General features: G+C 44.9%; 1 protein-coding gene across 10 annotated transcripts in view; it reads right to left on the bottom strand.

The window, feature by feature from the left end:
• Positions 1 to 148: 148 nt before the first annotated feature.
• Positions 149 to 13,285, bottom strand: part of LOC6726723 (uncharacterized protein CG43427) — a 51,755-nt gene continuing 38,618 nt past the window's right edge. For 5 of the 10 annotated variants that reach the window (XM_039296026.2, XM_039296025.2, XM_039296024.2 and 2 more), the window contains 8 exons: positions 12,396 to 12,538; positions 11,923 to 12,079; positions 9,860 to 11,119; positions 4,119 to 5,196; positions 3,120 to 3,493; positions 2,097 to 3,007; positions 1,809 to 1,984; positions 149 to 1,218 (listed from right to left, as the gene is read on the bottom strand). In XM_039296026.2, coding sequence (XP_039151960.1) covers positions 1,031 to 1,218; positions 1,809 to 1,984; positions 2,097 to 3,007; positions 3,120 to 3,493; positions 4,119 to 5,196; positions 9,860 to 11,119; positions 11,923 to 12,079; positions 12,396 to 12,538 — 4,287 coding nt within the window. In that variant the 3' untranslated portion in view covers positions 149 to 1,030. Of the gene's footprint in view, positions 1,219 to 1,440; positions 1,546 to 1,784; positions 1,985 to 2,096; positions 3,008 to 3,119; positions 3,494 to 4,118; positions 5,197 to 5,847; positions 6,204 to 6,416; positions 6,475 to 9,859; positions 11,120 to 11,922; positions 12,080 to 12,395; positions 12,539 to 13,285 lie in introns of those variants that run through there. The other 5 variants (XM_016176110.3, XM_039296028.2, XM_016176111.3 and 2 more) reach the window with 5 other exon arrangements.

The following is a 13,285-nucleotide window of genomic DNA, read 5'->3' as shown; positions in this document are numbered from 1 at the left end:
CAGGAAAGGTAAGTCATATATTTTAGGAAAATGTAATTAACAATGATAAGTTCAGAAACGTAAAATGATTGTTTCAACATTGAAGGACTGTATCTCCTAGTCATTGACGTATTAACCCCAAAATACCATAGAATAATAAAAAATGTTCTTCATTGAAATAGTTTATTAAAAAACTACACGAAACTAATGTATATATATCTTCTTTGATGTATTTATACAGAAAAATTATTCATATACCGATCATGTTTAAAAATTAATCATACAATCCAAGATGTGTATAGAATATACAAATTTTCAACTTTATGCGTAATTACAATAAATAAAAATAACGGATATAAGAAATTAAATCTTTCGCGTTATATGCTCACCTCATGCAAGTTTAAGGGTATGTATATAATAATATGCACTTATGTTAGTGAGTTGCGTGTGGATGGGTGTTTGTATATAGTTTTAGGTACATTGGATACGTCGTTAGGTATTTTAAGTGGGCTGTAGCGTGTACAAAAAGTTCGATTTAAAAACAAGCGAATTCTCGGGTAGAAATGGTAGAATATGGTGTAAATATAAATACAAAACAATTCCAAATTTTAACACTGTTCGTTTGAAGTTATTCCTTTTTTTTATCTTTTAAGTTTCAACACACTTTTCAATCGAATTTTCAATCTTACTTAGACATGGAGTAAAATTTTAGAGAGCTTGGCATTTAAACATGTAAAATGTATAGCGTTTGATTTATAACATGTAGAATGCGTTGTATAAAATTTTTAAATCCGAGTTAAAACATTACATAATTTCGTAGGGTTGCATATAGAAGCGATTAACACTAATCTGAAACGTTTTGGATTTGACTTTGTTCTCAACATATGTAGATATATGTATTGTATATATGTGAACGTACGAATTATCATCTCTATTTAATATCTATGTATTACTAGTACAACAACAACAATCAATGTTGCAAAAGCAACAGAGCAACAACAACCCCAGTTCTATTCAATAATCCACTTCCGTTTCCTTGGCGAGGACTCAGTTAGACGCAGCTGAACTTAATGCCGTCATCGCTGGAGTAGCAGTTTTGGCAATGCAGCTTGTGGTTTCGCACCCGGACATCGGTTCCATTGAGGCCATCTCCCAGCTGGACGTGGCAGACGCAACACTTGAAGCAGTTGATGTGGTAGAACAGCAGAAGCGACTCGATGATCATGGCAGCGCCGCGACCTGTGGAATTAGTTAAGGAATTTTTTAGCTTAGCTGCCGGATTAAAGGAGTCACTGAAGCGGCTAATATCCAAAGTTAACGAAAGTTAAAATTATAAGCTTGTTCAATTCTGTATAATCAGTGCACAATTGCAACAGAATTTCAACAAAAGTGACGTAGAATACAAATATAACCACCACGGCTTAGATATTATATTCCGCTTCCAGGATTTAATCAATATACCTATAATATTTGTAACTGTTAGGCAGTCTTTTTAAAATTACACCCATACAATATATTTGAGCGCTTTGTGCACCTGCCGACAATTGTCGTGAGTGCAGCCCAGATCTGTCACAGACATGTAAGTGAGAATGGAAACTTATTGATAAAGAGTTCAAAACCAATGGGAAGGATAAAGCATTAAATGATCGACCAAACCCAACCATGAGACTAGTGAATCCAAGTGTGTTCTATTCATGATCTCATGATCTCTCTCTGTGACAACAAGCCTAGAAGATGCTCCCAAAAATGGACGATGAGTAGAGGGGTATGGGGTTTAAAAGTAGTAGAACAACCACAACACTCACAACCAACGTAGTAGCAAAGTTTACCTAATTCGTCGCCGCAATGGGAGCACTTCTTCTTGCCACTGACGCTGAGCACCTTCTCCTGTCCCTGGCTGGCGTTGCCATTGATGCTGCTGCCATTCGTCATATTCTTCTGCTGCTGTTGCTGCTGGTAGATGTTGTTGCCATTAACCTGGCTATAGTTTCCGTTGCTATCGAAGCTGTTGGTGAATTAAATGTCATTAAATACGGGGTATGTAGAAAGATCATTTATCTAAGATGTAGTATATAGTGAAGTAGAGTTTTCCTTGTCACCTAGATATTACTACTCACCGCTTTCGATCGCCGATTCCTTTGCTCTGGACGCGCTCCGTCAGAGTTTGTATGATGGAATCGGGCAGCGGTTTGCCCATCGATTTGCTGGCCGGTATAGATCGGCGATTAAGTTGCTCGATGCGTCTCTGCTCCGCCTCCTGCAGCAGCCAGTGGTTGTTATTGTAGAGTGCTCCGCCGTAGTCCGGCATGGATTTGCGCTTTTGCTGCTGGGCGGCCAGCCAAGCCGCATCGCTGGTCTGTTGGCTGTCATAACTCTTCCGCTGCTGCACCTGCACCCATCCGTCCGCGTATTTTGGTTTGGGGGTGGCACTCAAAGCGAGCAAGGTGTTTCTGGACATATTGCTTAAGTTCTGGGCTGACTGGTGATGGTATGCTGGCGCTGTCGGCGCTTGAATGGGATATCCTTGACCGGGGAGCCGTGGCGGCATTGGTGCTCCAGCAATCTTTACCAGAGAGCCACCGTAAGGAGCCGGTGGTTGGCGCTGCCTCGTGCTAACAGCATAGTCTGGCTCCAGGCCATGGCCATTGGCGTTCAATTGCATAGCCCTCAATGGCTTTGTGGGCGGCGTTGGCGGCAGCATCAGGCAGTTGGAGAACTCGTTTAGATCCGACATGGACTTGCGGTAGTCCGTGTCCATCTGGTGATATGCATGCAGGGCCACCTGTTGCTGCTGCTGCGGCACATTGGCGTAAATCTGCTGCGGATGCTGTGGTGGCATTGGAACCTGTTGGTGTTGCGGTGGCTGGAAGGCACTCAGCATTCCGTTTCCGATTCCTAGGCCGTGGTGCAGATCCTGCAGCGAGCGCCGGTTGTTCGACATCAGCATCTTGGCTCCGTGTTGCAACTCTCGTCGAGCAATATTTTCTCGGAGCACAAGATTTTCACGTTGCCTTTTCAGTTCCTCTTGCTGTGAAGGAAAAGTTTGAGTTATGGATTATTATTTCTTTGCTAATCATTGTTTTTTGTGACCAGATTTATGACTGAGTTTTATGGTCCTAAAACTTGAACCTCTTCCTTACCGAGAAGTGCAGTAGCTCGCGTTCCACCCGCAACATCTCTCCCTGCTCCCGGATCTTATCCTCGATGGACTGCATTTTGGCATTGGCCGTTGCTGTGGCTTCGCTCAATGATTGTGTGGCCGCCGCTGCGGCCGTCGCTGATTCGGTCCAGGACTCGGCGGAGTTTCCCTTGACCGTCTGGAGAAGCGGCGTCTGAGCAGCCAGGAGGCTCTCATTTTGGTATATGACTTCACCCACCTGGGCGGTCGACGGTGGTGGAGGCAATGGCGGCGGTGTGGCCTCTGACTGTGTATCGTTCTCCTCAGAGGAGTTCGTGTAGTGCTCACTGCTCTGGCGCGAGTGGTTTTCAGAAACTCCAGAATCGCGGCTTTCACCTTCGATAGAATTAGACAAATTGCGTGGTTAATATTGGTTTTAGTTTCAATTATGATATCGGCACCAAAAGTCAACTATGTATATTTAGGAGCAATGGAAGAGGCTAATCAATGAAAAAGATATTTATTTGGGTTAACAAACGTAAAGTTTAGTACCCGCATTTGTTAGCTATACTACTATACGTTTTTTATACCACTGAACTTTTCATACTTCGAAAAATATTAATTTATGTACTTCCATCTATGAGTATATAAAACGTATTCATTTTGCCATATAATCTCATAAAATACCTTTGTTACGATTTTATCGGTAAGAGTTCGAAAACAAGCAGTTTCGTTTGCGTTAGTTCTTTCAACACAAAATTGGGAGAACATTGCAGTCAGAGCTTTGACAGCTCCATGGGCCACGCACACTAAACGGATTATTTATACTTAACCTCGCGGGGCAGATGGGGGCCACCCTATACCCTCTGGCCCAGTCGACACCCTTTCCCCGTCTTTCCCCGCTGGTGATTTGCTCATTACTCTCGTCTTTCGTTTTTATGCATTGTTGGCTTTTGGTATCGGTTTTCTTTAGCACCCATCGTTGCTCTTACAGGCTATGCAAAAACCTATATCGACTCACCTGTATCGGAACTGTCGCAGAGTCCCGCCTTGATGTACAGCTGCTTCTCCAGTCGCCGCTCCTCCTGCAAGAGCTGCGCCATATCCGGAGGCGGGGCCACTGTTAGCTCGAGATAGGTCTCCATGTCGTCGAGATCGCCGTCGGTTTCGATGCCCAGGAAACTGGAGCGCTTGTTGCGCAACTCCTTCTTGATCCGTTTGGTCGAGTTCATCCTCTTGATGGGCGGCGAGGGCTGGGCGGGTTCCAGTTGCCCTTGAAGGTGCCGGCGAGTGCCGTTCGATATGGTCTCGTAGGTGTTGTCCGATGACCAGGTGTCTGTGTTGTGGCCCAGACTGCTGCCTAGTCCATCCAGCTCGTCGTCATGGCCCTCGTCCAGCGGAATCGGACTCTCGGTGGGCGGCGGTGGCGGCTTCTCCTTCGGTGGCTCCATCAGTCCTACTGGCGCTCCCACAGATCCCTGACTAATCTCCAGGCCCGAGTAGAAGATCTCGACATTTTCGTAGACCGGCACCGGCCTCAAATGCTTGGGGGCATCGTAGTAGGGCTCCGTGGCCTTCGGCACTTGGTAGTAGGGCTCTGGTTGTTCCCCCGGTGTTGTTGGTGGCACGGGGTTCGCTGCCGATGTTGCTGCTGTGCTGCTCTCTTTTTGATTCCTGTTGTTGGTTTGATTAGGGCTTTGATTATTCTCGTTATTGTTGCTGGTTTGCTGGTTTGGAATGCTTCTCCTGTGACTTATTCGCGTCGCTTGGGTCTGTGTGGTTATCGTCATCGTTGCTATCTGTTCATTATCTACTTCATGCATAGATATAGTCGAGCTGACATTCTCATAGATGGGCTCTCGTCCCCCCTGCATCTGCTTATCGGTTTTATTTGGCATTTCCCCACCCTCGTTGTGTGATTCCCCCTGCTCGTTGGACTCCTCGTCGTGCTGCTCCTCGCAAATTGGTTCTTTCTCCTCCGGCTGACCTCCCAGCTCCTCCTTCTCTTCCCGCTTCTGTGGATGTTGTGCCTTGTCCATTGGCTTGGTTGTCGCCTCGCGATCAATAGCTTGCAGCGCCAATTCAAGAGCTTCGTTGATCTGTAGGGTGGGATGAGGTGGGCGTGACATGGCGAGCGAGCGAGCGAGCGAGAAAGCGTCAAAAGCGTGCATGACAGAGAGAGAAAGAGAAAAATGCGCATGGATCGCATGAATTTAAGTTAGTTAAAAAATTGGCTGCTGGCTAATTAAAATAAAAACAAATAAAGATAACAAATTTAATTAAATTATGCACCGGAAATTAATTAAACAAAAGCCGAAGGGAAGACAGAACAATGCAATTTTAACGCAATTCCGATGGAATTCCCGGAATTATATATATATTGCCTGATTGATTACCAACTCGATTATCTGGAACTGCAGCAAAGTCATATAAGTATGGCTAATCCCTTACGATGCACTATCGGGTTTTGAATAGTTGAAATAGAATAACTACTGTTATTTATTGAAAATTTTACAAAGCAGTCGCAATTTCAGAAGGAGGAGGCTCGTTCCTTTTTTCGCAACTAGAATACGAACAGATTTTGGACATTCTTTTGTTCTTCCGTCTTATATGTATGTGTACTTATGCTTGACATTTTATCACCACCTTCCGATCCTAACAAGCCCAATTGAGATTCCAAGAACCGATTACATGAACAGGGGAAGCACTTGAGCAAATATGTGCGTTGAGTACGGAAACCAGCCGCTTACCCCTGGTGTATGATCGACACGATTCATCGAACTGGAGCGCTGCAATCGGTTTAGTTGGTATCTGTGGGACGTAGTTTAGATACTGTCCAATGCGAATAATTCGCGATTTTATTAGTTCGGTATGCCGTAAAGATAACGCGCTGCAGACACATGTGTGGGACCGAGAATATACGGAACTGCCCCGCCAGAACCAATACCGTCGAGGGTTTAAGGTACACTAAACGTAGGCGCTGCAGCGTCAAATCGACCCAACTATTTGTTTCGATACCAAGGGAGGCGGTACATGGGTCTGCAAGCCTGCGGGGGTTGGATACATCTGCGCGTTCCCCCAAAGTATGCAGCGCCGAACTGAAGCTGAACTGAAACCCAACTAGGCGGATGAGTGACTTTTGGCATTTTATACAAGTGCTAAGTGGGTAAAACGCAACATGCAATGCAACTTAGAACGTTAGAACGAACACAGGCGAGACAACCAGACTGAAATAAAGGTAGAAAATTAAAAGGAAGAGTGCAAACAGCAAAACACAAAACGCACAAAACAGGGGATATGAGATTGAGAGACCGCTTACCTCGGAAATTGTATACTTGCAACAACTTTTGCTGGCAGTAAGCATGTAAACTATGTAACTGCATTAAAAGATAGGTCATATTTTACATTATTTAGCCAACAAATGAGCGCAAGGCATGTAAGAGAAATATATGTACACACGAATTATGTCAGAAGGTGAATCAGATAGCATTTGGAATTAAGCCTTAAATAAGAACCCTCAACCTATGGCATAGGGATAGGATCGGGAGACGGCATTACGTAGACATGGGGAAAATCAGGATCCATTGCTTCGTCCACATCCATTGTTGACTGTCGACGACTTCCAATTTTTTCACTTTCTCTGAAGCTTAAACCTCATGCGCAAATTTAAAAACATTTGACGGATCCGACGTTAATGATATACGCATAAGCATCTAAAATTAACTTTACACAAGATAATCATTTCACTTCTACGCGTATTTGATACACCGTTTGCATCTACATAATGATATCTACATTCTACACCGCGACTAAACTAACCTGACAAGCAGTGAAAGCAGTTGAATTTCATGCGACACGTAAATTTATTAGCGGCATGTAGAAAAATGAATTTTCAGTTATCAATACTGAAATTTTCTCAGACTGATTTCGATTTTAGTTGAAGTTTATTAATAAAATAGAACAACAGTTATATCTCGATTGTATTATTAATTTGTATAGTACTTTAATTTATTTGGTATGCTTTTGCGATTTTAAATTAATCCTTTCTGTGTATTAGCGCGAAAAGTTTTCGATTTTCCCTTTATTTTCGTGTGTATGTTTGTGTATAAAATATATAACCATAAAACATATGTTTAACAATTGTTTATATAAAATCGAATTTTCTATTCGTACATCATTTTTGGGTTTAGTATGTAATTAAATAAAGAAAAACTGTAGCTTACGTAGCTTGAGCCCATAACGAAATGTAAATAAAAACTGAATAATGTCAAAAAAGTACGGACACCATAGTAAAAATAAATTCGATGAAATTATCATTCGTTGATTATCATTTTCATTGTAAAATGTTCAAGTACCAATTCGACCTATAAATATGTTAATTTGAGAGAGCCATTTAAGGTCGATGAACAGCTCGGTTATTTTCTGAGCTATTCTCGTGTCGCAAAAGCGCTGGAGAGATCACATACCACTCCGAAATCTGAGGAATTCTAAACACCCAATCGTATTGATTATGAGATGTTATTTCTCCAGTTTCATGATCTCGTCGTCTAGCATATCGCTTATTTCCTGGGTTAGCGCCTGTTCTGTGGTATTTTCCTCTAATATCTCATTTGTAGTGATCTTTTTTCGAATCTCAATGTTGACAGGAGCAGGTGTCTTGGGCAGAGGCGGTGGCACTGGTTCGTCCTCCAGCTCACTTGCCAAATAGAACTTTGAATTGTCTACCCGAACAAACTCATCGGCATTGACCACATCTACTCCACTCTTGGTGCTGGTGAGCACCACCTTTTTCTCAAGGGTCTCATTCAGGGTGGGATGATGCTGCGGCTCTTCCTGATGCCCAAAGTTTCTGCGCAGGAAATCAAATATGTTCTTGGCTTTCTTCTCCTTAGTTGGTGATGCATGGTGCTGAGTCTGTTCCGGTGTCTTAGGGATACTGGGTGGGGAGATCTCCTTGACCTTGATCTCTGTTTCCACCACATGGGTGCGTGCTATTAACGGCTGCTGAGCACTTCCTGAGAGGTGCGAGGGTGCAGTTGGTGCGTAGCCCGCTCTACTTATAGAGTCAGTTCCAGATGCCGAAATACAGCAAGGTTTGGGTATGGGAATCTTGGATTTGCGACCTAGGAGGGGTGTCGAGGGTTTCTCCACCGACTCAGGCAGCGAAGTCTTCATCATCTGACTGCTAGCTTTGCGCTCCTCTGCAATGATCTGCTCGCAAGTGTCCATCAAAGCCTTCGAGTGAGCTGCCCTGACACTGCCAATGGGTGAGCTTGGCCTGTTTGTGATAATAGCATTTTTATTATGCTTATCACACTTTTTCACCTCCTCCTCACTGATGTCCTGAAATCCAGTGGCCGGCACTGGACCTTTCCTCACATCGATGCTGTCACAAATAGGCTCCTGAGCTGGAGCCAAGCAGTCTAGCAGTCCCGCACACAGGGCAATGTCTTCCTGGCTGGGTGGGACGTCTAGCTCCCTTGGCGCTTCGGATTTGTTTTTGCCATCACATTTCTTAACCAGATCCTCGGTCACAATCTGGAAACCAGTATTGGGCTGGGGTGACTTGGTCACATCGATCTTATCACAGGGCATCTCCTCCACAGCAAACTGATCCATTCTCCTGCGGTCTTCTTCGGCCAGTTGGATATCCCTTGGTGCTTCTCTATCCAAAAATTGCTGACACAAAGCCACATCTACTGAAGGCGAGGTGGGTCGTGACGAAGCCAGCTTGAACAAACTGGATTCATTCGGGGAACAGGCTTTCAAGGAAGGTATCTCGCTGGGCGAAGATGTGTGCAGGTACAGTGAGTCGTTGGGTGCTAGGGGATCAAGAGTTTGGTTTGCCCGGGCGCTTACTTTGCTAGGGGGCGTGTGTACAATTGCCTTGGTTTGACCAACAACTGGGGCATAGTCCCCAGAGCTACGATCCACCTCGTCAAGCTGAACTCGTTTCGGGGGCCTTGGAGAAGCAGGTGGTGTGATCTGGGGAATGCGACCCCTGGGCAAAGGTTTCGGCGACATTATGGGTGATGTAAGCGAATTGGAATCGCTCTGGCTGAAGCAATTTGAAAGGGCCTTCACAGTATTTGGCTTGGGCAGCTCGTCGGGATCAACGATGGTCATAGGAGGAGCGCACATCACCACTTCTGGCGAAGGAACCGCTTCCTTAATAGGATGCTCAGTCCTTACAGTTTTCTTGGGAGGAGCTGGTGGCGTGGGCGGCTTGTCCAGTTGCCGTGAATTAAAAATCTCCACACGCCCATTGATACTGAATTGGGGTGGTGAAAACCCGGAGTTCGTGGGCGAACTTAAAGGACTTATATGTCCCTTAGGACTGGACGCTAGCCTCACAGCCTTGGGCGACATGGGCGGCTTGCCCAGTGGTCGCGGTATCTGGGTGGGAATCGGAGTAGAGGGTGGTGGTGTAGGTATTGGTATGGGGGGATTACTTGGCCGCTTGGTAAAGTCAATGATCTGGGTAAATTGACCCGGCGAAGTGACTACCTCGCAGACCTCTTTCAGATCGTCGTCGTTTTGAAAGGTTTCCTTGAACATTTTAAGCAAATTGCGATGATGGACCATTTCATTGGAGGGCTTTCTACGCAAGTTACAATTGGGAGAGGAGGATACCGTATTTGGAGTGGATGTGGGATTGGGAGTGGGGCCAGATTTGGACACCGACACCGCTGAAGCAGCTACTACATCAACATCACAAGGACTTATCTTAGCGGGTTCGATAAAATTGTTAGTACAACTTACACTAAATTCCATGTCCCGCAATGGAGGAGGAGCCGCCTGATTGACCGCATGTGCTGGAACCTGAGCGACTGTTGGTTGTTGGAGGCTTTGTTGAACCGCCGGAAGTGCTGGAGATGGTGGCAATGGCGAGGGATACAGATCAGTCAGCTCATCGAACTCCGCTTCAATTTGGTTGACCGCATTGGCTGCCTCCTCCAACTGGCGCTCCTCGAGCGCCAAGGCGGCGATGGCTGCGTTGAGTTGCTGCTGCTGCTGCAGTTCATCAGTGGTGTCCTCCTGAATGCCGCTGTCGTCGTTGGTGTCTGCCACCGGCGGTTCCTCAATAATAAGGGCAGGAGGAGCTGGTGTAGGTGCACACAAAGTGGTTAGGCTTGGTGGATGCTTCTCTTTCTGTTGCTGCTGCTGCTGGCGCATACGTTCCTCTTCTCCCCTCATGATCTCCAGTTGTCTGGCATCGATGAGCGCCACCAACGGTGGCTTCTTCTGCTCCTCTTTGGCAACGGACTGCTGTAGACTATTCAGCCGCTGTTTAAGGGGCGGCACCGGCACATCCACACTCTTGCTGGAACTGAAAGCTTTCCGCTGTTGTTCCAAACTCTGCATGCGATCTCGAATGCTGGAGATGTCACCAGAAAGACGCCTCACCTCCGATTTGGGAGCAGTGGTAGCTGCATTTCCATTGGTAAGACCATCACGAAGTACGAGTTTTGGGGCAGCAGGAGCACCACCGTTGGAGACTTCCGCCTTGGCCTGCTCGAAGATCTCCTTGCGTTTGGATATGTCGACCTTGGGCACGTCCACCTTTTGCTTCTCTACCCCCTCCTGCGTGTCGCTTGGCGATGTCACCTCAAAACCACTCAATCGATCCTCAATTTTAGAGCCTCGCCTCGTGGGATAAGCAATAGGTTCTCCGATCCCCTTGCCGTTGGCATTTCCATTGCCATTGCTGCTGGCCCGTTGAACTCTTTGCTTGTAGTCCTGGATGGCTCCTTCGTAGGTGTATTCACAGAGATCCGGAGAACTAGCTTGCGCGTTACTGGAGGACGTATCGTATCCTGGCGAGGAGATGTATTCCCGCCCTGCTGACTTCGAGGAATTCGATGGTCCCGACTGGCCAACGGCCACTCCGTTCCCGTGGTTCCCATTACTACCGTTGCGGTTTATGTGATTCAGCTGCTCATCCACGTTTTGGGCTGTTACTCCAGCAGCTACAGAGCTAGCTGCTCCAATCGCCTTATCCAGCTCCGCCGCATGGTCGCTCTGTGGAGGTAATAGAATTAGTAAGAAGAATTAGATATCTAAAATGTCGGTTAAATACTTAAATGATATTAGAAATAAGAGGACCCACTAACACACTAGTTGTAAGGGATTTTTAAATAGGGTAGTGTACCACTTTAAAGCTTCTTCATTAAAAATATATAAAAGAGATGATAAGAATAATTGATTAAGTATAATCCTATATTTGGAGGTTCTGTAAATGTGTTTTGCATGCCACTCCATCGATTGTAATTCTTTCCCTTTCACAAACAAAAATTTTTGCTAAAATGATCTTATCCAATATTTTCCCCTTAGATCTTAAGGATCCCCGTTTCCAAAAAATAATATAAATTTTTCAGTTCAGAACTGAACATATTGTGGTGCAGCGGCCAGCGCACCTAATCCTAATCAATCCTAAGCTACATATTTCGATCAGCTTCAATCTTAAGCGCAATATATGCATCTGCCGTCTGCACATTTTCGATTGTTTGTGGTTCATTGATTATTACTTATGATCGGTGTTTTGATAACCACAATAAGGTGGTACATGTGCGGGCATTTGATTAATAACCTATTTGTGTCGCATCGCTTTGCTGGCAACACTTTCCAATAAGTCTGAGCTTGAGTGCCAGCAAAATACAAATTAGATTTAATTGTTCATTTACTGTAATAGCTTTTAAGCGCAGTGACACCATAAATGAGTCTTAATAACGACAATAAAATTAAGACGGAGAAACTGGTACTAGAAATTGGTGCTAAATTGGTCCATGCTACTATGGCGATGTGCTTCGTTGGTTGGAACTCACCATAACACTGTTATTGTCATAGTCCCCGGACAGGCTGCTCTTTCCGCTGGCACTGCTGGTTCCGATCCCCAAATCACTCAGGTCGTTCGTCTCATCCTCGTTGTATACGGCCAGGGAAGCCAGCTTGGCACGCCCCCGAGGTCCGCCCCTCTCAGCCCTGTGGGGGAATTTAAGTGTTTTAATATGGTTATACATTCAGGAGGTGCATCACAGGTGTTGAAAGTTGTGTTTAGGGTGGTTTAGGGCGGCTAACCTTGTAACGACTACCTTGTAGTCTGATATCTTATAGAGATTTTCGCAAGAACTATGTGATTTGTCTCAATAAAAATCATCAAAGAAACACTGCAATGTCTTTTTCACTTGGATAATATTTTTAAGCATTTAAAAAGAACTTGTCGTCCGTGGCAGGACTCGATTTTGTGGGGCACTTTCAACACGTTGGACGCTAGTGGGAAACTGGGAGTTGTACTTGCCTCTCCTCCATCATTTCGGTGAATGTTTTCGACTTTCGGCGCAACCGATCATGCTCCTCCAGCTCGAGTTTCTTGGTCTCCACCGCTCGATCGATGATGTGTTCGACACGTTTTCGTCTCGATGATTTCCAATTGTCAAGGTTCTGTTTGTTTATTTTCCATTTGTTATTAGTTGATTGTCACCGGGTTGTTTTGTTGGCCATGTTTTGTTTTGGGCAGAAAGGCAGCGAAAGTTTGTATAGAAAACGAAAAGGGGAAATGTGTAAGAGTAAATTGCCATTGTGTTATTCGCACTGGGGAAGTGGACGAGCCGGAGTAAGTTTCTTTTGAGGGCAATTAAAAAGTTTTGACGCGGCTGCGGAACTACGTGACAAAGGTGAAATGTTTCCGAACCGTGCGTAAACTTCGCTCAGTTTCATGGCAGTCGTTACCGCAGTAAAGAATTTACGATCCAATTTTTAATGAATCAGAGAGATGTGCCACTGTTTAGATTACACAGAGATCTTATTCTACGTCTAAAAAACCTGATTTTTTTTTGCTAAATTTATCTGGGAAATATTCTTGATACTATATTAAAGATTTTTAATCACAAAAGCTGTCTCTGGTTTCCTGGTTTGACTTACAGTTAAAAAGCTTCCGGTCGACCGCGATGATTTCGATAGATCTGCAATTCTGATTGCTAAATTTTAATTTAAAAGGTTTTCACACTAGGCGATTAAGCGAAAAGAGAGCAACTTATACACGAATGCGACTAAGCGGCATTTGATCTTCCTTTGCAAACAAAGTTGGTTGCCCAGTTCCAAGACGCCGTACGCATTTTAATGGATTTCTTCCCCTTTTCTTTTTGGCGCACATCCGTAACTGAAAGTTTCGCCTGGGAACCTATGATA

Source organism: Drosophila simulans, chromosome 3R (genome assembly GCF_016746395.2).
Source record: "Drosophila simulans strain w501 chromosome 3R, Prin_Dsim_3.1, whole genome shotgun sequence".
Classification (NCBI taxonomy): domain Eukaryota; kingdom Metazoa; phylum Arthropoda; class Insecta; order Diptera; family Drosophilidae; genus Drosophila; species Drosophila simulans.
The sequence above is the reverse complement of the archived record's forward strand: the minus strand, read 5'-3'. Positions and strand labels throughout refer to the sequence as shown.